Below are 23,811 nucleotides of genomic sequence, written 5' to 3' on the forward strand. Positions count from 1 at the left end.
ACAGGGGGGTCTTGGGGTGGGGAACAGATTTTTGTATTTTCCATTATTATTATTAATTTATTTTCTGAGGCTGTGGGGGGGGGTCTCGGATGGTTGAGGAGGGGGGCCTCCTGGAGTCTCGGATGGTGTTGGAGGGCTGGCAGTCCAATAAATACATCCAATAAAAATAAAAAATAAAAACTTACACACAGTCCTGACACAGTCTCCAGATAGTAATGTATAGAGCCATGATTGCATAGAACTCCCATCTCAGATTGCTCAAGTGAACAGCAAACCTGGTTTCAAAAAACAGATAAAGCAACACCTCTGAGCAAAGCAAATGTATGTAGTTCTGTCCTTGAGATCTTCTTGTCTATTAATGTTCTGTATTATGTTTCATGTTTTGTGTGGACCCCAGGAAGAGTAGCTGCTGCTTTGACAACAGCTAATGGGGATCCTAATAAATGACTAAATACTGAATAATACTGTTATAATACCCTTATATTATTATTAATACCCTTTTTCCTTAAGAGATGTTTGAAAAGAAGGCCTGAAATTTCAGCATTTTCTCAAGTTGGCGTTTTGGCCTGCCTGGCGACGTCACCAGGCGGTTTAAGTTAATAGACAAATAACAAAGGGAGTTTCAAACCTCTCCACCAATAACATCTATGTTTCAGGACACATATCCCTCCCATTATGCTCCTTCAATTAGACCACACCCACACAGTCCTAGAAAAATTCTTGCTTGAGAAATAGCTTTTCGCTAAGAAGCAATTTTTGTTTATTTTTGACCATTTTAATTGAAGGTGATCACAGTAAGGTACTTAATTGTTACCCAGAAATTATTTGAAATGTAGATTAAAAAAAACAGCTACATTGGACCATTAATACCAGTGTTGATGTTACGGAAGGAAAAAATATTGTACAGTGCCTTCAGAAAGTATTCACACCCCTTTACTTTTTCCACATTTTGTTGTGTTACAGCCTGAATTTAAAATGGATTACTTTCAGATGTTGTGTCACTGGCCTACACACAATATCCCATAATATCCAAGTGGAATTATGTTATGAGAAATGTTTACAAATGAATTAAAAATGAAAATCTGAAATGTTTTGAGTCAATAAGTATTCAAACCCTTTGTTGGCAAGCCTAAAAAGGAGGAGAAAATTGTATTTGTTTAACAAGTGGCATAATAAGATGCATGGACTCTGCCTGTGCGCAATAATAGTGTTTAACATGATTTTTGAATGACTACCTCATCTCTTCACCCCACACATACACTTATCTGTAAGGTCCTTCAGTCAAGCAGTGAATTTCAAACAGATTCAACCACAAAGACCAGGGAGGTTTTCCAATGCCTCGCAAGTGAAGTGCACCAATTGGTAGATGGGTAAAAAAAAATCTGAAGCAGACATTGAATATCCCTTCGAGCATGTTGAAGTTATTCATTAAAAGTTGGATGGTGAATCAATACACCAGCTCAGGGATTTCACCATGATGCCAATGGTGACTTTAAAAAAGCTACAGAGTTTAATGGTTGTGATAGGAGAAAACTGAGGATGGATCAACAACATTGTAGTTACTCCACAATGCTACCCTAAATGACAGAGTGAAAAGAAGAAAGCCTGTACAGAATAAAAATATTTCAAAACATGCACGCTATTTGCAGTATGGCACTCAAGTAAAACTGCAAACAATTTGGCAAAGAAATTACATTTATGTCCTGAATACAAAGCATTACGTTTGCGGCAAATCCAACACAACACTCTTCATATTTGCAAGCATGGTGATGGCTGTATCATGTCATTTTACCTTTATTTATCTAGGCAAGTCAGTCAACAACAAATTCTTATTTACAATGACAGCCTACACCGGCCAAACCCGGACGACCCTGGGCCAATTGTGCGCCACCCTATGGGACTCCAAATCACAGCTGGTTGTGATACAGCCTGGATTTGAACCAGGGTGTCTGTAGTGACACCTCAAGCGCTGAGCGGCAGTGCCATAGACAGCTGCACCACTCGGGAGCCCTGGGTATGGGAATGTTTTTCATTGGCAAGGACTGGGGAGTTTTTTAGGATAAAGATAAACGGACTAGAGCTAAGCACAGGCAAAAACCTGGTTCAGTCTGCTTTCCAACAGACACTGGGAGACAAATTCACCTTTCAGCAGGGCAATAACCTAAAACCAAATATACACTGAATTTGCTTACCAAGACGACATTGAATGTTCCTGACTGGCCTAGTTACAGTTTGACTTAAATCGGCTTCAAAATCTATGACAAGACTTAAAAATGGCTGAGACAACCAACTTGACAGAGCTTGAAGAATTGTTTAAAATAATAATGTACAATCCAGGTGTGCAAAGCTCTTAAGAGACAAACCCAGAAAGAATCACAGGTGTAATCACTGTCATATGTGATTCTAACATGTATTGACTCAGGTTGTTGAATACTTTCTGAAGGCACTGTAGACGCTGATGGTTAACAGTGCTGGTAATGTATAATGAGGGTGTGGGTGGGAGGGTGGGAGGGGGTGATGATGGGCATGGTGCAAAGGAGGAGGTTCGGGAAAAGAGAGAGGTCACATCGCCACGAGCCACTTTCCTCACTAATGAAAGTGAGGGGGAGGGCAGCCAGTGAAATAACAGTGCCGCTTTGCCAAATAAATGCTACCTTCCTGTGTGAGAGCGGAGGGCTTTCTGTGGTATTAATGAGCAATCCAAATTGGCAAATGAGGAAGAGGAGACCCCCATTTCCCCTCGTAATTTCTACCCCTCTATTTAATAATACAGCCCTTCACTGTCTGCACAATCTGTAGAGCTCAATCGGGGACGGAGAAGGCCCGTAATCAGCCCTAAAGTCGTACAAAGGCATTGTCCCTCTTCATCAAGTTCATGATCGCATCGGAGATTGGATAAGCCAAGCCTCCTCCATCGTCCAGGCTTTTCTTGTGTGAGCGGAAGCTTCACAAAACCCCAAGTCCTGTGTAGCAGCTACATGTGTCATTATAAATGAGTAATGTTTCAGTGGTTCCACCATTAGACAGATGAGATATGAAACAAATATCCCCTCGTTCTTTACTTCTATAATATTTGCTGCCGTACCAGCGTTTTAATAAGTGTATGACAATCTCCCCCCCGTACAGCCCTCCTGTACCGTACTGTATCCATTGTAAGGTATAAGCAAAGATATGTTCTGGACTTTGAAAATGGTGTTGCTAAGCAACGCTGCGGAATATACCAGAAATAGAATTATAAGATATATGAGTTTGAAAAAAACTACAGAGGGAAAAGTCACAGCAAACTTAGTTATTATAACCCTGTATAAATCCTCCAACGGGGAGGATTTCAAATAAAAACTTCAACAACACTGAGCACAGGTCAACGGCAATATACAAGGAGAGTGTGAGACTACAATGAACCTTACAAAACAGTTTCCCAATCATGTATTACCCAACAACAGTCAAACAGCAAATTACATAAGCCGTAGAAAATGATATGTCCAATACACCATACCAGTGGAACTTTGTACAGTATCATTGGTGTTCACTGTTCAGTGGATGGATTTACAACTTAACATATGTACAGTATTGATTAACACATCGACACAGACACCATGCCAATGGGTGGTCTCATTTTGCACTCTTGCTGCATGGACTTTAACCTGTAAGGTTAATATCTAGGCAAACATGGACCTGACCCTGGACGAAAACCTGCGCAGTTTGTCTCCATGTAGACGCACAATAAATACACTTTTGGATAGTGTGATGCCTTGAGTTTGTTTTTACTATAACTAATACACATTTTGGTGTGATGCCTTTTTAAAAATCTAAAGTCAGAAATAAAGCTCACTCACAGCTAAATTGGGTTAAATGTTCCAACCAACTCCTCCTGGCCTAGCAGTATATTATCAGAATGCTAATGAGCCTCCTCTGCTACTCAGCCAAGTGTCTTTCCCTGCTCCATGCAATCCATTCTGTTCACCCTTACACCTGAGCCTTACACCTGAGCCTGACACCTGAGCCTTACACCTGAGGGTCCCCAACCCAAAGTCAGTGTCTACATAGCAAGTAGAGAGGCAGGCTTTGTGTAAAAAAGTAAATAGTAACATGTAAAATCCTCACTAATCATTTTGGAGCATAGCATCTGCATGTATATTATCTCAAGAAGAAATGTCTGCCAAGTCTGCCATAGCCAATTACAGAGGCACACCAACTCATTAGACAGTAACTTAATTATGTGCATCATATTATTGTGACCTGTGATTTAACGCATGAGGAGGTCATATTAAAGGAGTGGTTGACTTTTCTTTTTTTTAACCAAATCTCTATTTTTGATGTAAAAAGGGACGTCATAGAAGGGTCCAGAAGCTTGTTTTTTACGATTTCATTTGGTTTTGAGAAACTTACCGCACCAGCAGTAGACTTCCTCATTGCTTGTTCTGCAGTATAGGGGCCATGGCTAAACATGAACAAAGTCTCCAAAAATACCCAAATACCAGGCTGGAATTGCTGTGGGAATAAATATCATGGAACAGGGAAAATACTGGAATAAAGTAGGCTAATCCAATTGAACGTATGTATCAAATTGTTGCTTACTAAAACTCCCAAAGTCATCCAATCCTTGTAAAACATTTGAAGCAATAGCCTACCTGCGTGTGGTCAACGAGATGATAATCACATCAGCACCGATATGATATGATTGGATTAGCCTCATCGTGCTGCTTTGAGACAAGCGTGGGGACTCTTCTTGATAAGTCAATCAATGTCCGATTTCTGTTTTCACTAAATCTCTATTTGGATATTGGTTATAGGCTACAATTAGGCTGGTGAAATGTTAGCTAGGTTGAGGTGAGTGCTGCTCATGAGCATCTCGTCTAGTTGTCTCATTTATTTCAACATTTTGCCATATTATGTAGTTTAACAAATTGATTATTTTACTCCTAGTCGCTTAGTAGCCTAGGCCTACTCCCGACCAAAAGCCTGTGACTTAATGTGGTTTTATTTCACTGAATCTCCATCTCTATAGGCTATATGTTTCATTGGTTTCTGTCTGGGCAAATAAGTGGAGGTGATATAACTCATCTATTCGTTTGCTCATCTATCACTCATCAGAAAAATGTAGCATGGAATAATGTAGCCTGAATCAAGAATATTATTTGTATTTTATTACTTTATATTCCATTATATTCTTACTATAAAATCTATGTCTGTTGAATGTGATTGGGTAGGTGTGTCTTGTCCGGTTAATGAACAAAATAATGAACTATTGATTTCATTTGGATGGCAGCCATGGCTGCACAGACCCGTAACATAGGCCTAATTATACTCAAAATATGCTATTCTATTCTTTTGAAAATACATCTTATTAGTCTTCTGTTTCTTATGACCTGTCTAAACTAATGAATAATGGATTTATTTTTGATGGTGTATACTCTCAATGGATTTATTAAAATAGACGCCCACCAGCATCTGCACACCACTACCACCACTTTTCCCCGGCAATGCTGCATGTGCACGGGAGGTATAACAAGCACATGCAGGCAAGAATGTGGTAAAAAAAACAGTAATAGAGAGTCAAACATGGTAGGTAGAGAGTCAGTAGGTAGAGAGTCAGTAGGTAGAGAGTCAGTAGGTAGAGAGTCAGCATGTGCTCAGTCTGCCACCATCTCCTTCCCCTCCGTACCCTTCCTATTGCCTATACCTCCCCTTCCTCCCTACTCTCTCTTCACTCCCTCCCTCCCCTCGCTCCTCTCTTTTCCCTCCTTCCCTCCTCTCTTCCCTCCGCCTCCTCCCTCTCAGGTGAATCAGCAGGCCCACGCCAGGTCCTCTGAGGGCCCTTCAATCAGGCTGCGCCCAGCAGTCCAACACGGCCTCTCGTTGTTGTTTAAACGATGTGTCACCGCGCGCCCTTCACACGAGAGCCCGGTAGGAGGACATGGTCGGAACATCGAGCCAATATCAGTCTCTTCTGGTGGTCAATGTCCGTGTCACAGTGCTGTGGTTCTGGTGACGAGATATTTAGTGTAGTTCTCACACAATAAAATGGTTTTGAAATGTTGATACTTCAATACAACACACAACACTATCTATTTAAACTCACCAAATGGCATTGTAAATATTAAGCAAGTGGTGCTTATCTGGAAGAGCCGTAGCTCAGGTATACTTTGACTCTGGAAATATGAGTCCGTATACAATATAAGTTCCTCCTAGCAATACAAGTACATTTCAACCATTTTAAGCAAATATGTTGGTATTGTTGTTGTCTTCCAGTTGGCTCAGGAGCCTCTCCTTCTGCAGCTCAGTTGGTTGTTATATGGGTTGCATCACAACAAACTGAAGAAAAACCTTTGATGAATCTCAAAGGCAGGAATTGTTAACTCATTAATATTAATGCATCAGAGCTTTTGATTCATCACAGTCTTTCTCAGTAAAGTCTCCCCCGCAAGACACAAAGTGACTTGGTTTTACAAAGAATGTGCACATTTGCACAAACTCCCACCACGGAGAAGGTATAGAGTTGTGTCACTCTCTCACCTTAGTGACTAATGCTGTTCAGGAACACTTCAACAAATGTGAAGCAAAAGACCTGGAAAGCCAAGTTGAAAGTCAACGCTTCATTATGACACTTAACAAAGTTTGAATCATGGCAACATGAAATGCACAATCTTGAACAGACATTGACCCTTAAAATCCCCTAATAGGACTGAGTGTGTTGAGCTTTAGTGGAAAAGGAATGGATAAAAGAAGAATCTATTGTGCGGAGGAGGGATGGGAAACCGGGTGAAATGGGAGTTATGTGCCAGGGATAAAGGAGAGGAGGATGATACAGCACAGCAACCTGGACTGGTAGACGTTCAATTAGACACGTTCGTTTACGGTACCATTTAAAAGGGTTTTTCTATATTTTTTACTATTTTCTACATTGTAGAATAATAGTGAAGACATCAAAACTATGAAATAACACATATGGAATCATGTAGTAACCAAAAAAGTGTTAAACAAATCAAAATAGATTTTATATTTGAGATTCTTCAAAGTAGCCACCCTTTGCCTTCATGACAGCTTTGCACACTCTTGGCATTCTCTCAACCAGCTTAATGAGGTAGTACCTGGAATGCATTTCAATTTACAGGTGTGCCTTGTTAAAAGTTAACGTGTGGAATTTCTTTCCTTTTTCAATAGGAGCAGTTGTAAATCATGCAGCGTTGTGTGTCACAATCGCAGATTTGAGAGAAACAACAAATGTCGGTACATATAAGTGTCTTATATCGGCTGAAAGCTTAAATTCTTGTTCATATAACTGCACTGTACAAAATGCCATGCTATTGTTTGAGGAGAGCTCCTAACAACAAAACACTTTTTTCACCGCGATAGGTTTGATAAATTCACCTCTGAAGGTGAAATGTGTACTTACATTCTGAAATCATGCTCTGATTTATCATCCAAAGGGTCCCAGAGATAACATGAAGTGTCGTTTTGTTAGATAAAATCCTTTTTCGTATCCTAAAAAGGTCCATATAGCATGCACGATCGATTTTGTATTTCCACTCGTTCAATTTGCAAAGAAAGGAATCTAAACCTAAATCTAACCCTAAACGTTGTTTCAACCAGTCAAAGCTAGCTAGATAGCCAATGAGCTGGGCTTATGGGAGTATGCGGAAACCCCGTATCTGTTGCAAAATTTGGCTGCTATCCTTGTGCGACAGTAAGCCTTTTCCTTTTGGACAAAAATTGCAAGAATATGGAGAGTTAAGAAGTTATGACAACTGGGTGTTTTGCAAATGTTGAACTTACAATATGGCTACTAATACTGGAAAAGCTAAATCAAAGTCCAGGTTTACAGATTTGACAATATTCTTGCAGAAAAATGTCATGTAAATGTAAATGTGCCCTTCACGATTTGCCCAAATGTATCTGGGTGACTTCACACTAAATGTCATGTAGCTTGCTCATACTTCAAGTTATCAGTATGAAACTTTGCACATACATTGCTGCCCTCTTGTGGACACCATCGGAATTACAACCAGAGTGATGGCTAGATTTGGGACCTTTCTGTTGCATTTCAAACTGGTGGTAGAAAGAAAAAGAAAAAAACGGTTGTTTTTTTCTTTGTATTTTCTTCTACCAGATTTATTGTGTTATATTCTCCTACATTCAATTCACATTTCCACCACGAACTTCAAATAGTTTCCTTTCAAATGGTACCAAGAATATGCATATCCTTGCTTCAGGGCCTGAGCTACAGGCAGTTAGATTTGGGTATGTCATTTTAGGCAAACATTTTAAAAAAGGGGGCTATCCCTAAGAAGTTCTTCTTAATGCATTTGAGCCTATCAGTTGTGTTGTGACAAGATAGGGGTGGTATACAGACCAAGTCCATATAATGGCAAGAACAGCTCAAATAAGCAAAGAGAAATGACAGTCCATCATTACTTTAATTAAGACATGAAGGTCAGTCAATAAGGAAAATGTCAAGAACTTTGAAAGTTTCTTCAAGGGCAGTCGCAAAAACAATCAAGAACTATGATGAAGCTGGCTCTCATGAAGACCGGCACAGGAAAGGAAGACCCAGAGTTACCTTTGCTGCAGAGGATAAGTTCAACTGCACCTCAGAAATTGCAGCCCAAATAAATGCTTCATGGGAGACTGTGTGAATCAGGCCTTCATGGTCGAATTGCTGCAAAGAAACCATTACTAAAGGACACCAATAAGAAGAAGAGACTAGCTTGGGCCATGAAACATGACCAATGGACATTAGACCGGTGGAAATCTTTCCTTTGGTCTGATAAGTCCAAATTTGAGATTTTTGGTTCCAACTGCCTTGTCTTGATATTCGCATGTGTGGTTCTCACCGTGAAGCATGGAGGAGGAGGTGTGATGGTGTGGGGCTGCTCTGCTTGTGACACTGTCAGGGATTTATTTAGAATTCAAGGCACACTAAACCAGCATGGCTACCACAGTATTTTACAGCGATACACCATCCCAAGTGGTTTGCGTTTAGTGGGACCATCATTTGTTTTTCAACAGGACAATGACCCAACACACCTCCAGGCTGTGTAAGGACTATTTGACCAAGAAGGAGAGTGATGGAGTGCTGCATCAGATGACCTGACCTCCACAATCACCTGACCTCAACCGTATTGAGTTGGTTTGGGATGAGTTGGACCGAAGAGTCCAGGTGAAGTTGGTGAAGTTGGTTGAGACAATGCCAAGAGTGTGCAAAGCTGTAATCAAGGCAAAGAGTGGCTACTTTGAAGAATCTCAAATATAAAATATATGCTGATTTGTTTAACACTTTTTTGGTTAATAAATGATTCCATATGTGTTACTTCAAAGTTTTGATGTATTCACTATTATTCTACAATGTAGAAAATAGTAATATTATGAAAAACCCTTGAATAAGTAGGTGTGTCCAAACTTTTGACTGGTATTATATATGTATTAATTTGTGGATGTCCATCATCCATTTTGTATGATATGTTACGAATTACAATTGGTACAATATGTTGCGAATTTGCAAAACATATAATATGCTATTACTTCTAGGTGGCTAGGTGGCTCATGCTAATGTTACCTAGGTGGCTAATGTTAGCTAGGTGGCTAATGTTAGCTAGGTGGCTAATGTTAGCTAGGTGGCTAATGTTACCTAGGTGGCTAATGTTAGCTAGGTGGCTAATGTTAGCTAGGTGGCTAATGTTAGCTAGGTGGCTAATGTTACCTAGGTGGCTAATGTTAGCTAGGTGCCTAACGTTAGCTATGCTAGGGGTTAGGGTTAGGGGTTTAGGGTTAAGGTTTAGGGTTAAGTTTAGGTTAAAGGGTTTGGGGAAGGCTTATCAAACATTTTAATTACTTGCAAAGTAGCTAAAAAAAGTAGCAAGTAGTTTCAAAGTTGCTAATCAGCGAAAATGCTAAAGTTGTCCGTGATGAGATACAAACATGCAACCTTAGGGTTGCTATTTGCCTTATACGCCTACACATCCACCCCGACCAACCACCCTACTTTAGTTTTTGTGTTAAGTAACCTTCTGTCTTATTTAACATACCAAACGTAACATATCATACTAATTTGAGTGTCCCGGATTTACATTTTACTATGTTACGTCTAGTCTATGGGACCAGACTGAGTACAGAGGTGGGACATGGTGAGGCAGCAGTGGAGGCTCCTCAGAGAAGGAAGGGCAGGACCATCCTCCTCAGTGAAATTCATATAAATAGTTATCCTTTTTAGATAAAACTATACTAAATATAATCACGTCACCAAATAATTTATTAAATCACACTATTTTGTAAAGAAGGTCTACATTAGCCTCAACAGCACTCTGTAGGGTAGCACCATGGGGTAGCCGGAGGACAGCTAGCTTCCGTCCTCCTCTGGGTACATTAACTTCAATACAAAACCTAGGAGGCTCATGGTTCTCACCCCTTTCCATATACTTATGATTATGACAACTTCCGGAGGACGTCCTCCAACCTATCAGAGCTCTTGCAGCATGAACTGACATGTTGTCCAACCAATCAAAGGGTCAGAGAATGAATCTAGTACTTAAAGCATAAGCTACAGATAGCTAGCACTGCAGTGCATAACATGTGGTGAGTAGTTGACTCAAAGAGAGAGAAAGACAGTAGTTGAACAGTTTAGAACAATCTAATTTCTTCCAAAATGAAGGAGAAGAAGAAATAGACACTTTTCCACTTTCAGTTTCACTTAATGTTACTCAGCTAGCAAACACCCTGCTCAAACAGAGAGATGCTATGTTAGCTAGGTGGCTATGACTTTCCAACACAACACTGGAACTCTTCCATGTCAAGGTAAGTTTTTGGATTTACTAATTTATTGCCACTGGGGCCCACCGGTGTGACTGCTTACTGACTGTACACTGTAACGTTACTGCATGATTGTAGCGGGTTTACTAACGTGTTAGTTCTATTAGCTATGCTGACTATGATGTTACATTAGTTAATATGGTGACAACGATGTAGACTGTATGTAGTGGTTTGGCTTGGAATGTTATTTTTTTGCCTGGTCACATACATTGAAGTCCACAAGTGAAGGGAAATGGTGAGAGGAGGAGAGTGCATAGATGCGTGAAGGAATACAGCGTGGCTGCTATGAAAATGAACTGTGTATTCATTCCGCTGATTCTGTTGAAAACGTTTCTTAAACGTAAGCAAAACGGGGATAAACATACCTGAATTGGTCCAATAGAAACTCTCATTTACAACTGTTGGACTAATGAGATTACCCTATATCAGCTAGATGGAGGCAAGAGTGTGCAAGGCGGTATTGAATGTCACTGTCATTGTCTGTCACCTCAAATGTGTCTCTCAACCTGTGTGCACCTACGTTGTAAATTGTCATTCATAGGCTAGGTTGCAGCAACCTCATGATGGGTATAGGGAAAATTCAAGTATCATGTAGCAGCCTAAACCTATCGCTGTTAGATTGAACTGGGTGAACGGAATATGAATGACAGTCATCCAATATGCTGTAATATTGTAATACCCTAGGAAGCTCTTTGCCACCTTCTCCTCCCTCCTGAATCCTCCTCCCCCTCCTCCCCCCTCCTCCCTCTCTGCTGATGACTTCGTCAACCATTTTGAAAAGAAGGTCGACGACATCCGATCCTCGTTTGCTAAGTCAAACGACACCGCTGGTTCTGCTCACACTGCCCTACCCTGTGCTTTGACCTCTTTCTCCCCTCTCTCTCCAGATGAAATCTCGCGTCTTGTGACGGCCGGCCGCCCAACAACCTGCCCGCTTGACCCTATCCCCTCCTCTCTTCTCCAGACCATTTCCGGAGACCTTCTCCCTTACCTCACCTCGCTCATCAACTCATCCTTGACCGCTGGCTACGTCCCTTCCGTCTTCAAGAGAGCGAGAGTTGCACCCCTTCTGAAAAAACCTACACTCGATCCCTCCGATGTCAACAACTACAGACCAGTATCCCTTCTTTCTTTTCTCTCCATAACTCTTGAACGTGCCGTCCTTGGCCAGCTCTCCTGCTATCTCTCTCAGAATGACCTTCTTGATCCAAATCAGTCAGGTTTCAAGACTAGTCATTCAACTGAGACTGCTCTTCTCTGTGTCACGGAGGCGCTCCGCACTGCTAAAGCTAACTCTCTCTCCTCTGCTCTCATCCTTCTAGACCTATCGGCTGCCTTTGATACTGTGAACCATCAGATCCTCCTCTCCACCCTCTCCGAGCTGGGCATCTCCGGCGCGGCCCACGCTTGGATTGCGTCCTACCTGACAGGTCGCTCCTACCAGGTGGCGTGGCGAGAATCTGTCTCCGCACCACGTGCTCTCACCACTGGTGTCCCCCAGGGCTCTGTTCTAGGCCCTCTCCTATTCTCGCTATACACCAAGTCACTTGGCTCTGTCATATCCTCACATGGTCTCTCCTATCATTGCTATGCAGACGACACACAATTAATCTTCTCCTTTCCCCCCTCTGATAACCAGGTGGTGAATCGCATCTCTGCATGTCTGGCAGACATATCAGTGTGGATGACGGATCACCACCTCAAGCTGAACCTCGGCAAGACGGAGCTGCTCTTCCTCCCGGGGAAGGACTGCCCGTTCCATGATCTCGCCATCACGGTTGACAACTCCATTGTGTCCTCCTCCCAGAGTGCTAAGAACCTTGGCGTGATCCTGGACAACACCCTGTCGTTCTCAACTAACATCAAGGCGGTGACCCGTTCCTGTAGGTTCATGCTCTACAACATTCGCAGAGTACGACCCTGCCTCACGCAGGAAGCGGCGCAGGTCCTAATCCAGGCACTTGTCATCTCCCGTCTGGATTACTGCAACTCGCTGTTGGCTGGGCTCCCTGCCTGTGCCATTAAACCCCTACAACTCATCCAGAACGCCGCAGCCCGTCTGGTGTTCAACTTTCCCAAGTTCTCTCACGTCACCCCGCTCCTCCGCTCTCTCCACTGGCTTCCAGTTGAAGCTCGCATCCGCTACAAGACCATGGTGCTTGCCTACGGAGCTGTGAGGGGAACGGCACCTCCGTACCTTCAGGCTCTGATCAGGCCCTACACCCAAACAAGGGCACTGCGTTCATCCACCTCTGGCCTGCTCGCCTCCCTACCTCTGAGGAAGTACAGTTCCCGCTCAGCCCACTCAAAACTGTTCGCTGCTCTGGCACCCCAATGGTGGAACAAACTCCCTCACGACGCCAGGTCAGCGGAGTCAATCACCACCTTCCGGAGACACCTGAAACACCACCTCTTTAAGGAATACCTAGGATAGGATAAAGTAATCCTTCTAACCCCCCCCCCCCTTAAAAGAGTTAGATGCACTATTGTAAAGTGGTTGTTCCACTGGATATCATAAGGTGAATGCACCAATTTGTAAGTCGCTCTGGATAAGAGCGTCTGCTAAATGACTTAAATGTAAATGTAAATGTAATAGAAATAAGGCCATGCTCAAGAAAACTGACCGCCACTGTAAGGCAGGTGAGGGGGCCAAGGAAGCTGTCTTTGTTAGAATCAATCTTTAACCAGGGGATGAGGACCCAATAACATGCTCAAACCAGTGTCGATTCTGCTTATATTGTAGCTAGCTAATTAAAACTGGATCAGCCCGTGCCCCCTTGTATGAGAGGAGTGAACCTGGGGCCTGTCGGAATGTTTAGGGGAGATTGTCAGATTGCACTTGTTGTCGTGGCTGTGCTTCCATTCCCTGCCAGTCTGGCACAGCCTAATGACTTCAGATGAGAGTTGCTGCCATACAAAGGAGCCGCTGAGACTTTCATGCCTCCTCAGGCAACAGTGTCCTGTGTGTCAACACACAGGCAGTGAGTGGGTGTGCGTGGCTGTGCTACACAGTCACTTTGCTCTTACTGATGAGGACCTTGTCAACTCTGAATTGACTTTATGTTCAGCTGTTGACTACAGCAGTAGGTGACTTAGCTAACTTAAAACAGTCATGGATTTTGGCCCGGGGTCACAAGAGATCAGGGCTTGCTGCCGTGATCTGTTCGGGAATCCTGACGATGATTAGGTGCTTGTTTTATTTGTATTGTTATTTTAATTTTAGCATGGAGTCCCACTGAGACCAACGTCTCGTTTGCAAGGGAGCTCAGCAGCAATTAGACATCAAACGTTATAGACATAAATACTTCAATCAAGGCGGAGCATAGGAAACACAAAAAAATACAGAAATACAATTATGAAAAACAAGCACATTCCTCTGTTAATCTGAACGGCCCGAAAGCAATTAAATTGCCAAATTAAGATTAACAGTTTACAATACACGGCCATGATGTTTGAATTTCATCTGGCTGTTAGCAATGTAAACAGTGTATATTTTTATATGTTTTGTTTTCAAGTAAAAACAAAAAAGCTCATAGATAATGAAATGTTGTGATGCAACGTGAAATATATCACATAAAACTGTAGGTACAGTACAGATCTAAGTGAAGAGATAGACGCAAAGTGGAGGAAATCTCCATCGCCTATCTATTGTTCATTACATTCTCAGAAGTAAGGAGTTACCTCAGGCTAGAATATCCTCCATCCGGTTAATACAAGACCTCTCTCTCTCTCTCTCTCTCTCTCTCTCTCTCTCTCTCTCTCTCTCTCTCTCTCTCTCTCTCTCTCTCTCTCTCTCTCTCTCTCTCTCTCTCTCTCTCTCTCTCTCTCTCAATAGGCCGACAGAGGAGGAGAGGAAATATTTTATGAATAGCTCTGCTTGTCTTTAGTCTCTTTCTCTGGTGCACTCCTCTGGTTCAGCGGGCTTTCTCTGCCTGTCTGCCCGCCAGCAGCTCAGTGATACAGTGCAGCTACATGGGTTAGTTCAATGAGGAGTCATGCTCCCTGCACTCCACCACTCTGTAACATGCTCGTAAAAGGAGATTCACCCAAATCTGAAATGAATTTCACCCAATACCGCCTTTGAATTGATTGAGCAGCCTAACAGCCAAGGCCCACTATATGGAGCTTAAGTCTACCACCACTCCATGGTTTTCCCTCAATAGTGCTAATGCTATGCTGTAGCTACTGTAAGTATAAACCCAAAATACCGGCTCACCAGGTCAAAAGACTATAGGTGGCAGTAAGATTATGCAAATGTTGAATTTGCATTTTCTAATTCCTGCGTACTCCCGGCCATTCCTCTGTACTACTTGTGTATTCTTTCACAGTCTCCTTGTAGCAGAGATGTCAACATGTTTCAGTTGAGTGTTATCACTCAACTGCTGCTGCTGCTCAGGCTCGACCCCTGAAGGCCAATTCAGCTCAGCACAACGCAAAAATTAATGCAAGTGGATGCATTATTACAGACTGCCTTACAGTGTTTCCCAAGGAGACATGATAGGTCTTGATTGAGTTAGGATGGATTCCTTTGACTTGAGTGAGTGCGCGTGTGGTGTGTGTGCCATGCATGTGAATATTATCTCTAGTTTTTATGCAAGATATATATTGATTTTTTACTGTTTTATATGATAAGGTACATACATTGATGAACAGTATATCAAATAAACATTGTGTAGGAGGTGTGAGTTGCTGATAACTAGCGTACCTGTGGGGCATTCTGGTTAGGACAGTAGGGCTGCATCTGAAATGTCATCCTATTTCCTATATAGGGCCCTATGGGCCCTGGTCAAAAGTAGTGAATAGGATGCCATTTTAGACACAGCCTAGGTTTTTCATCTCAACAGCACCAGAAAATCCGATTTTTTTTCAAATGAAAAGAAGAATACTTTGGCTGCTGTGTGGTCCCTCAGACTGCCTTGGTATACGCCAGCCTGTTAATCAATGTTAAAGACGGAATCCGCGTTAGGGGGAAACAGAACCACTGTCCTCCCTCAGCCACTTTGTTATTGTTTTTGTTTAGTTAGACGAAACGGAGGTGACGAGCGTCAAGCATTGCGGTACATGTTCTGCTGTTCTATCGCGCGTGCAATGATGTCGTCGGGAAGAAAACAGTGTCCGTTGTTTGCAGTGACTTATGTTGATGTTGTGATACCCCAAAAGGATTCCAGCTCTAAGGCACCTTGGTGCCACTGACTATTATTAACTTTTACGAAGTATTATGATCTCACTGCTACTTGTTTGTCTCAAGTAGTTTCAAGGTTGTTCATTTCAATGGACCAGCAATACTAAGAGTAAAGGTCATATCAATTTGGTGTCTACGGAGAAGTGTTTTACTCCAAACCTGCTGTCAAGCGTAGGATCACAGACTAAACTAAGCGACAACAGTAGTTGACATCCCGTTAGAGAATGTGACAACTATAATTCATTGACCAAATGATCACAAGAAGGGGCTGCCTTCTTTAGGACTAGAGGGGGGGGGGACTGAAAAAGGAATGTGCCAATCAAACCGTGGAAAACCACAGTCAGATATCCAGTTAGTTCAAAACATTTTAAAAAATGTGAGCCAGCAGCGTTTTCCAGGTCAGTACCGAACAAAGGATTCTGGCAAAACTGAGGATGAAATGAGTTTCACGTTTCAAGTTTTAATGTCACATGCACGAGTACAATGAAATGCCTTTCTTGCAAACTGAAAACCCAACAATGCAATAATCGCCATAGGGACTGTTAAAACATATTTAGGGGAGTTGGAGTGGGGTAAGAAAACATACCCCTGGCAGAGAGCTTCTTGGTGTTGATGATCTTAGCAGCATACTCTTGCCCTGAGAGGACCTTGACGCATCTACGCACCACAGAAAAAGCTCCCCTGGGAAAAAGCAGAAGACAAAAATGCATATTGAACTGCACAGTCATGGTGAATATTCATTTTGTTTTCCAATTAACTTGAACGTAATGGTTTTGCACCTAAAGTGGTTAATGTCTCATTCATTTCATGGTCAAAGTTAAACTGCAAGCTAAATGCAGACCGAGGCTATGGCACTCATTCACAGTCTGACTCGGAAAAATACATTCCCTGACAATTGCACTGTGGGCATTCTTTTAGGAAAATTTGACAAATACTGTGGTTGATATTTGAACCGGCATCTTGCCATGAGGCACAAAACACTTTTGAGTTGTACAATAGCAAGATTGCAACAAAATCAGGCATTGACCGACGATCCCAGATAGATCAGGTTGGAGTTCAAGAACATGCAATCCACATGACTGAGACACCACCACCTTTCAAACTGAAGACAGAGACACGAGGTCAGTGCTAGCCCGAGCTTCTGTTCCAAACCAAACCTAATCTGCCGTCTCTTTTATTCAACCATTGTGGCCTTTTCCCTCTGTGTGCGTAGCTCAAGTGGCCTTAGGGAAACAGCAAGTAGATCAAAGGAGCCCTGTGGATCGGCTGTGTGTATGTGGAGGGGAGGGGGGGGGGGGGGGGCAGACAAGACAGTTCATTCTGCCCAAACCAGATGAAACAGACAGCATCGTCTCTCTCTCTCTTTCTTTCGGCAGCACTTCCTCATGGTAATCCTGTGGCTCTGCTCTGGAAGGATTGGTTAATTGAGTTACTGTGTTAGGAATTGCTTGTGAGTCTCGAAACGACACATGAACTTGATTGTGTGCTGCCTACCATAATGGATCCAGATTGAGACAGGGCTTCACCCTGGCCACTGTACCATCGTTTATTTCATCAGTACTACTGTCAGTGCACATCAGGAAAAAGGCCAGTACAGGTCGGAAACAGAAGGGACACGGCCATCGATCATTCAGTGCCGAAATCATCATTGCCACTTTCATTGTTCAGATCTGTTCTGATCCCGGGAAAATTGCACTCACATTACATTCACGGTGTCAAAATGTCAGCTAATTCATCAGACATGATGTGTGCGCAGCACAACCATCACCTGTGAGAGTTTAGCGTTAACAAAAAAAATATATATATACACTGCCGTTCAAAAGTTTGGGGTCAGTTAGAAATGTCTTTGTTTTCCATCAAAACATACCTGAAATGAGTTGCAAAATGAATAGGAAACATAGTCAAGACGTTGACAAGGTGATAAGTAATGACTTTTTTATTGAAATAATAATTGTGTCCTTTAAACTTTGCTTTCGTCAAAGAATCCTCCATTTGCAGCAATTACAGACTTGCAGACCTTTGGCATTCTAGTTGTCAATTTGTTGAGGTAATCTGAAGAGATTTCACCCCATGCTTACTGAAGCACCTCTCAGAAGTTGGATTGGCTTAAAGGGCTCTTCTTACGTACCATACGGTTAAGCTGCTCCCACAACAGCTCAATATGGTTGAGATCCAGTGACTGTGCTGGCCACTCCATTATAGACACAATACCAGCAGACTGCTTCTTGCCTAAATAGTTATTGCACAGTTTGGAGCTGTGCTTTGGGTCATTGTCCTGTTGTAGGAGGAAATTGGCTCCAATTAAGCGCCGTCCACAGGGTATGGCATGGCTTGAAAAATGGAGTGATAGCCTTCCTTCTACAAGATCCATTTTATCCTGTACAAATCTCTCACTTTACCACCACCAAAGCACCCTCAGACCATCACATTGCAGCCACCATGCTTGACAGATGGCGTCAAGCACTCCTCCAGTTTCTTTAAATTTTTTCTGCATCTCACAAATGTTCTTCTTTGTGATCCGAACACTTCAAACTTAGATTTGTTTGTCCATAACACTTCTTCCAGTCTTCCTTTGTCCAGTGTCTGTGTTATTTTGCCCATATGAATCTTTTCTTTTTATTGGCCAGTCTGAGATTTGGCTTTTTCTTTGCAACTCTGCCTAGAAGGCCAGCAGCCCGGAGTCGCCTCTTCACTGTTGACGTTGAGACTGGTGTTTTGCGGGTACTATTTAATGAAGCTGCCAGTTGAGGACTTGTGAGGCATCTGTTTCTCAAACTAGACACTCTAATGTACTTGTCCTCTTGCTCAGTTGTGCACCGGGGCCTCCCACTCCCACCTCCCACACACTGGTTAGAGCCAGTTTGCGCTGTTATGTGAAGGGAGTAGTACACAGCATTGTACAAGATCTTCAGTTTCTTTGCAATTTCTCGTATGGAAAAGCTTTCATTTCTCAGAACAAGAATAGACTGATGAGTTTCAGAAGAAATTATTTGTTTCTGGCCATTTTGAGCCTGTTTTTGAACCCACAAATGCTGATGTTCTAGATACTCAACTAGTCTAAAGAAGGCCAGTTTTATTGCTTCTTTAATCAGAACAACAGTTTTCAGCTGCGCTAACATAATTGCAAAAGGGTTTTCTAATGATCAATTAGCCTTTTAAAATGATAAACTTGGATTAGCTAACACAGCATGCCATTGGAACACAGGAGTGATGGTTGCTGATAATGGGACTCTGCACACCTATGTAGATATTCCATTAAAAATCTGCTGTTTCCAGCTACTATAGTCATTTACAACATTAACAATGTCTACACTGTATTTCTGATCAATCTGATGTTATTTTAATGGCCAGAAAATGTGCTTTTCTTTCAAAAACAATGACGTTTCTAAGTGACCCCAAACTTTTGAACAGTATTATATGTATAGTACTGTATGTATTATGAAATATGTCCATGTCAAACTATTGGATTGCCACCCCCAAATGAAATTATGTAAGCAGCTTTGGCTGCCTGTGTGTGTGTGTGTGTGTGTGTGTGTGTGTGTGTGTGTGTGTGTGTGTGTGTGTGTGTGTGTGTGTGTGTGTGTGTGTGTGTGTGTGTGTGTGTGTGTGTGTGTGTGTGTGTGTGTGTGTGTGTGTGTGTGCGTGCGTGTTTGTGTGTGTGTGCGTGCTAGAGAGAGAGAGAGAGAGAGAGAGAGAGAGAGAGAGAGAGAGAGAGAGAGAGAGAGAGAGAGAGAGAGAGAGAGAGAGAGAGAGAGAGAGAGAGAGAGTAGCGGTGTGGGTGGGGACCCTTTCTGTAGATGTGTCACAACTCTCAGATGGTTGAGCACAGTACAATGCTCTAAACACAAGGGGCACATCAAGCATTTCATATAGCACCATCAAGCATTTCATATAGCACCATCAAGCATTTAATATAGCACCATCAAGCATTTCATATAGCACCATCAATCATTACATATAGCACCATCAAGCATTTCATATAGCACCATCAAGCATTTCATATAGCACCATCAATCATTACATATAGCACCATCAATCATTACATATAGCACCATCAAGTATTTCATATAGCACCATCAATCATTACATGTAGCACCATCAAGCATTACATATAGCACCATCAAGCATTACATATAGCACCATCAGTCAGTACATATAGCACCATCAATCATGTCATATAGCACCATCAATCATGTCATATAGCACCATCAAGCATTTCATATAGCACCATGAAGCATTTCATATAGCACCATCAAGCATTTCATATAGCACCATCAAGAATTTCATATAGCACCATCAAGCATTTCATATAGCACCATCAAGAATTTAATATAGCACCATCAAGCATTTCATATAGCACCATCAAGCATTTCATATACCACCATCAAGCATTTCATATAGCACCATCAAGCATTTCATATAGCACCATCAATCATTACATATAGCGCCATCAAGTATTTCATATAGCACCATCAACTATTTCATATAGCACCATCAAGCATTACATATAGCACCATGAAGCATTTCATATAGCACCATCAAGCATTTCATATAGCACCATCAAGCGTTCCATATAGCACCATCAATCATTTCATATAGCACCATCAAGCATTACATATAGCACCATGAAGCATTTCATATAGCACCATCAAGCATTTCATATAGCACCATCAAGCGTTACATATAGCACCATCAATCATTACATATAGCACCATCAAGCATTTCATATAGCGCCATCAATCATTACATATAGCACCATCAAGCATTTCGTATAGCACCATCAATCATTTCATATAGCACCATCAAGCATTGCATATAGCACCATCAAGCATTTCATGTAGCACCATCAATCATTGCATATAGCACCATCAAGCATTTCATGTAGCACCATCAAGCATTTCATATAGCACCATCAAGCATTTCATGTAGCACCATCAAGCATTTCATATAGCACCATCAAGCATTTCATGTAGCACCATCAAGCATTTCATATAGCACCATCAAGCATTTCATATAGCACCATCAAGCATTTCATGTAGCACCATCAAGCATTTCATATAGCACCATCAAGCATTTCATATAGCACCATCAAGCATTTCATGTAGCACCATCAAGCATTTCATATAGCACCATCAAGCATTTCATATAGCACCATCAATCATTACATATAGCACCATCAAGCATTTCATATAGCACCATGAAGTATTTCATATAGCACCATCAAGTATTTCATATAGCACCATCAATCATTACATATAGCATCATCAAGCATTTCATATAGCACCAACAAGCATTACAATCCAACATCTCAAACACAAACACCTATACCTAAGGACTATCTGAAATAGTGAACTATCCCCCGTTTATTATCTATGCATAGTCACTTTACCCTTACTTACATGTACAAATTACCTTGACTAACCTGTACCCACGCACATTGACTCGGTACCGGTACTCTCTATATATTGCCTCATTATTGTTATTTTATTGTGTTACTTTTTTTTTAAATGTTTCAACTTTAGTTTTACTTAGTACATATTTTCTTAGCTCTATTTTCTTAAAACTACATTGTTGGCTAAGGGCTTGTAAGTAAGCAATTCAGGGTAAGGTCTACCTACACCTGTTGTATTCAACGCATGTGACAAATAACATTATATTTTATTAACACAATACACAGAGAATAAGCAACTTCAATGTGTCCTCTTTTCTTTCTCGATTGGTAGAGAACAATTCAAAATTCTTTGACCTGGTGTAAATTCTTTGAGAACTATCAGACGATCGACATTATTGCGCTGTCTCATAGCAGCAGATAATGGGAAAGAAGGAGAATGTGTGTTTCGTGTGTTAGGGATGAAAGTGAACCACTGAGCACCGATATAAAATATTAAAGTCTCGTCTTCTCGCCTCATTCCACTGAATTTCCAATAAGACACTCAGTGACATCATCCAGCTTCCTGCGATAACAGTTAGCTACCTACGGTTTTGTCTTCTGACTGATGATGCTCCTCTCTCAAGACGCACTCCATTAAGCAAAATTGAATTTGTCAAGAGTTCTGAAATAATTCTCAGGCGGGAAATGTCTTCCGTTTCACATTGTTCCATCAGAAGTGAGACCTTTCTTCCTGACTTGCCACTGCCACCTGTTCCCTCTTAAACTCTCAGCACCAAGCCACTCTCTCTCTCTCTCTCTCTCACTCCTCTATTTCATCTCTTCATCATTCTTTTTTATTCTTTCTCTTCCTTTCTCTCCTAAAAATTCAATTTCATCAGCTAAAAAGACCTTTCCCCTCTCCTACCATAAAGGGATTCCTCAGAAGCCTAATGTCATTCATTTCTGCCACCAGATATTTAATCAACCATGCCTCCCTCACTGGCTGTAAACACATGCCTCTGACTCAAACTGAACAAAGAGGTCATCTTTCATTGTCACACAGGCCTGAAATGCAATTCCAAAACCCACTTTGGATTAGAAAAAAAAAGGTCAAATCTCCAGTGGAACTTACTTGCCCAGTTCCTCAAACATCTGGAATTCCTCAGTGAAGCGGGTGCAGGTGATGGTGGCCATGCTGGATCTGAGGTGGTGGGTTTCAGGTGGTCCTTGTCTTTAGTTAAATGTTTTGTGGAAGATGGTTGGAAGCCTTGATGAGAGCCAAGCGTCTCTATCACTTTTCCTGATCTACCGAGTGGAAGTGAATGAGGGATGCTGGCCGACAGGTTTGCTCCAGCATTTCACCCGCCCGCTTCGCTTGGTTCCTCCAATCGCAGCTCTGCCTGCACTCCTGAATACACAGCCCCGTTGTCATGGCAACTGCATCCCCATCCTCTCCAAGTGCACACTTCACAGACAGACAGGCGGGCAGGAGAGGAGAGGAGGCAGCTAAACAGTGCACACATATGGGAAAGCACATAAATGAGCACAAACACATAGAAACACATGTGCATACACACAAATACTTACCATACTGTAATATTAATGCAGTCGACAATTCCATATACAGCCATTTCAATCCACCAACGGAACTAGTCAAGCTCCAAAGATATTAAGATATCAATAATTAACTTTATTACGGAATAATTGATCTTTCTATTGCTTCAGCTTGAATATATTTCCCTGGTGTACAATCGTGAAAATAATGGCAAAGCTTGGAAGAAACGCTACGACCCAACAATGAATGAGGATAAGACAGAATAGAGGAATATTCGACAACACTTTAGTCATTGATGATTCCTAAAGTGTTGTCGAATATTCCTCTATTCTGTCTTATCCTCATTCATTGTTGGGTCAGCGTTTCTTCCAAAGCTTTGCCATTATTTTCATTACACACCATGGCCAAGTGACCAGACGCTAGTCTAGTGCAAACCATGTCACATATAGAATAAAGGGTATATAATTATACATGAAGAAGATACCTTAAGTACTGCATTTGTCATTGATGATTCCTTCATACCCCCTTTGTTAATCACAACCTATTGAGCCACTAACGCATTAAAGCCACTGCGAACCGGCAGACCCCATAGGGAACAGATTAAAAACCAAAAGCTTGCCTAGGCCATTCCTCGTTGGTGACATACACAGTCGGCCTCTGACACGGTTGGGAGATTCATTATGATTCCATCACTGCCCAGCCCCCCTCCCCCCTCTTCCGTCCAGTGGCTCAGTTGGTAGAGCATGATGCTTGCAATGCCAGGTTTGTGGATTCAATTCCCATGGGGGACCAGTATGAAAAATGTATGCACTCTACTGTAAGTCACTCTGGATAAGAGTGTCTGCTAAAATTGAAAATGCTGACACTCCAGCTCAACAGAACCCTGGGGGGGGGGGG

The 23,811-nt window shown here is 42.0% G+C and overlaps 1 protein-coding gene across 4 annotated transcripts in view; it reads right to left on the reverse strand.

Annotated features, from left to right (window-relative positions):
• LOC139538049 (calcium/calmodulin-dependent protein kinase type II subunit alpha) overlaps positions 1-22,697 on the reverse strand; it is a 77,552-nt gene extending 54,855 nt beyond the window's left edge. For 2 of the 4 annotated variants that reach the window (XM_071339970.1, XM_071339966.1), the window contains exons 1-2: positions 22,492-22,695; positions 16,575-16,669 (exon numbers count right to left, since the gene is read on the reverse strand). In XM_071339970.1, coding sequence (XP_071196071.1) covers positions 16,575-16,669; positions 22,492-22,553 — 157 coding nt within the window. In that variant the 5' untranslated portion in view covers positions 22,554-22,695. Of the gene's footprint in view, positions 1-16,574; positions 16,670-22,491 lie in introns of all 4 variants that reach the window. The other 2 variants (XM_071339968.1, XM_071339969.1) reach the window with 2 other exon arrangements.
• Positions 22,698-23,811: the final 1,114 nt, after the last annotated feature.

This window comes from Salvelinus alpinus, chromosome 13 (genome assembly GCF_045679555.1).
Source record: "Salvelinus alpinus chromosome 13, SLU_Salpinus.1, whole genome shotgun sequence".
In the NCBI taxonomy this organism is placed as follows: domain Eukaryota; kingdom Metazoa; phylum Chordata; class Actinopteri; order Salmoniformes; family Salmonidae; genus Salvelinus; species Salvelinus alpinus.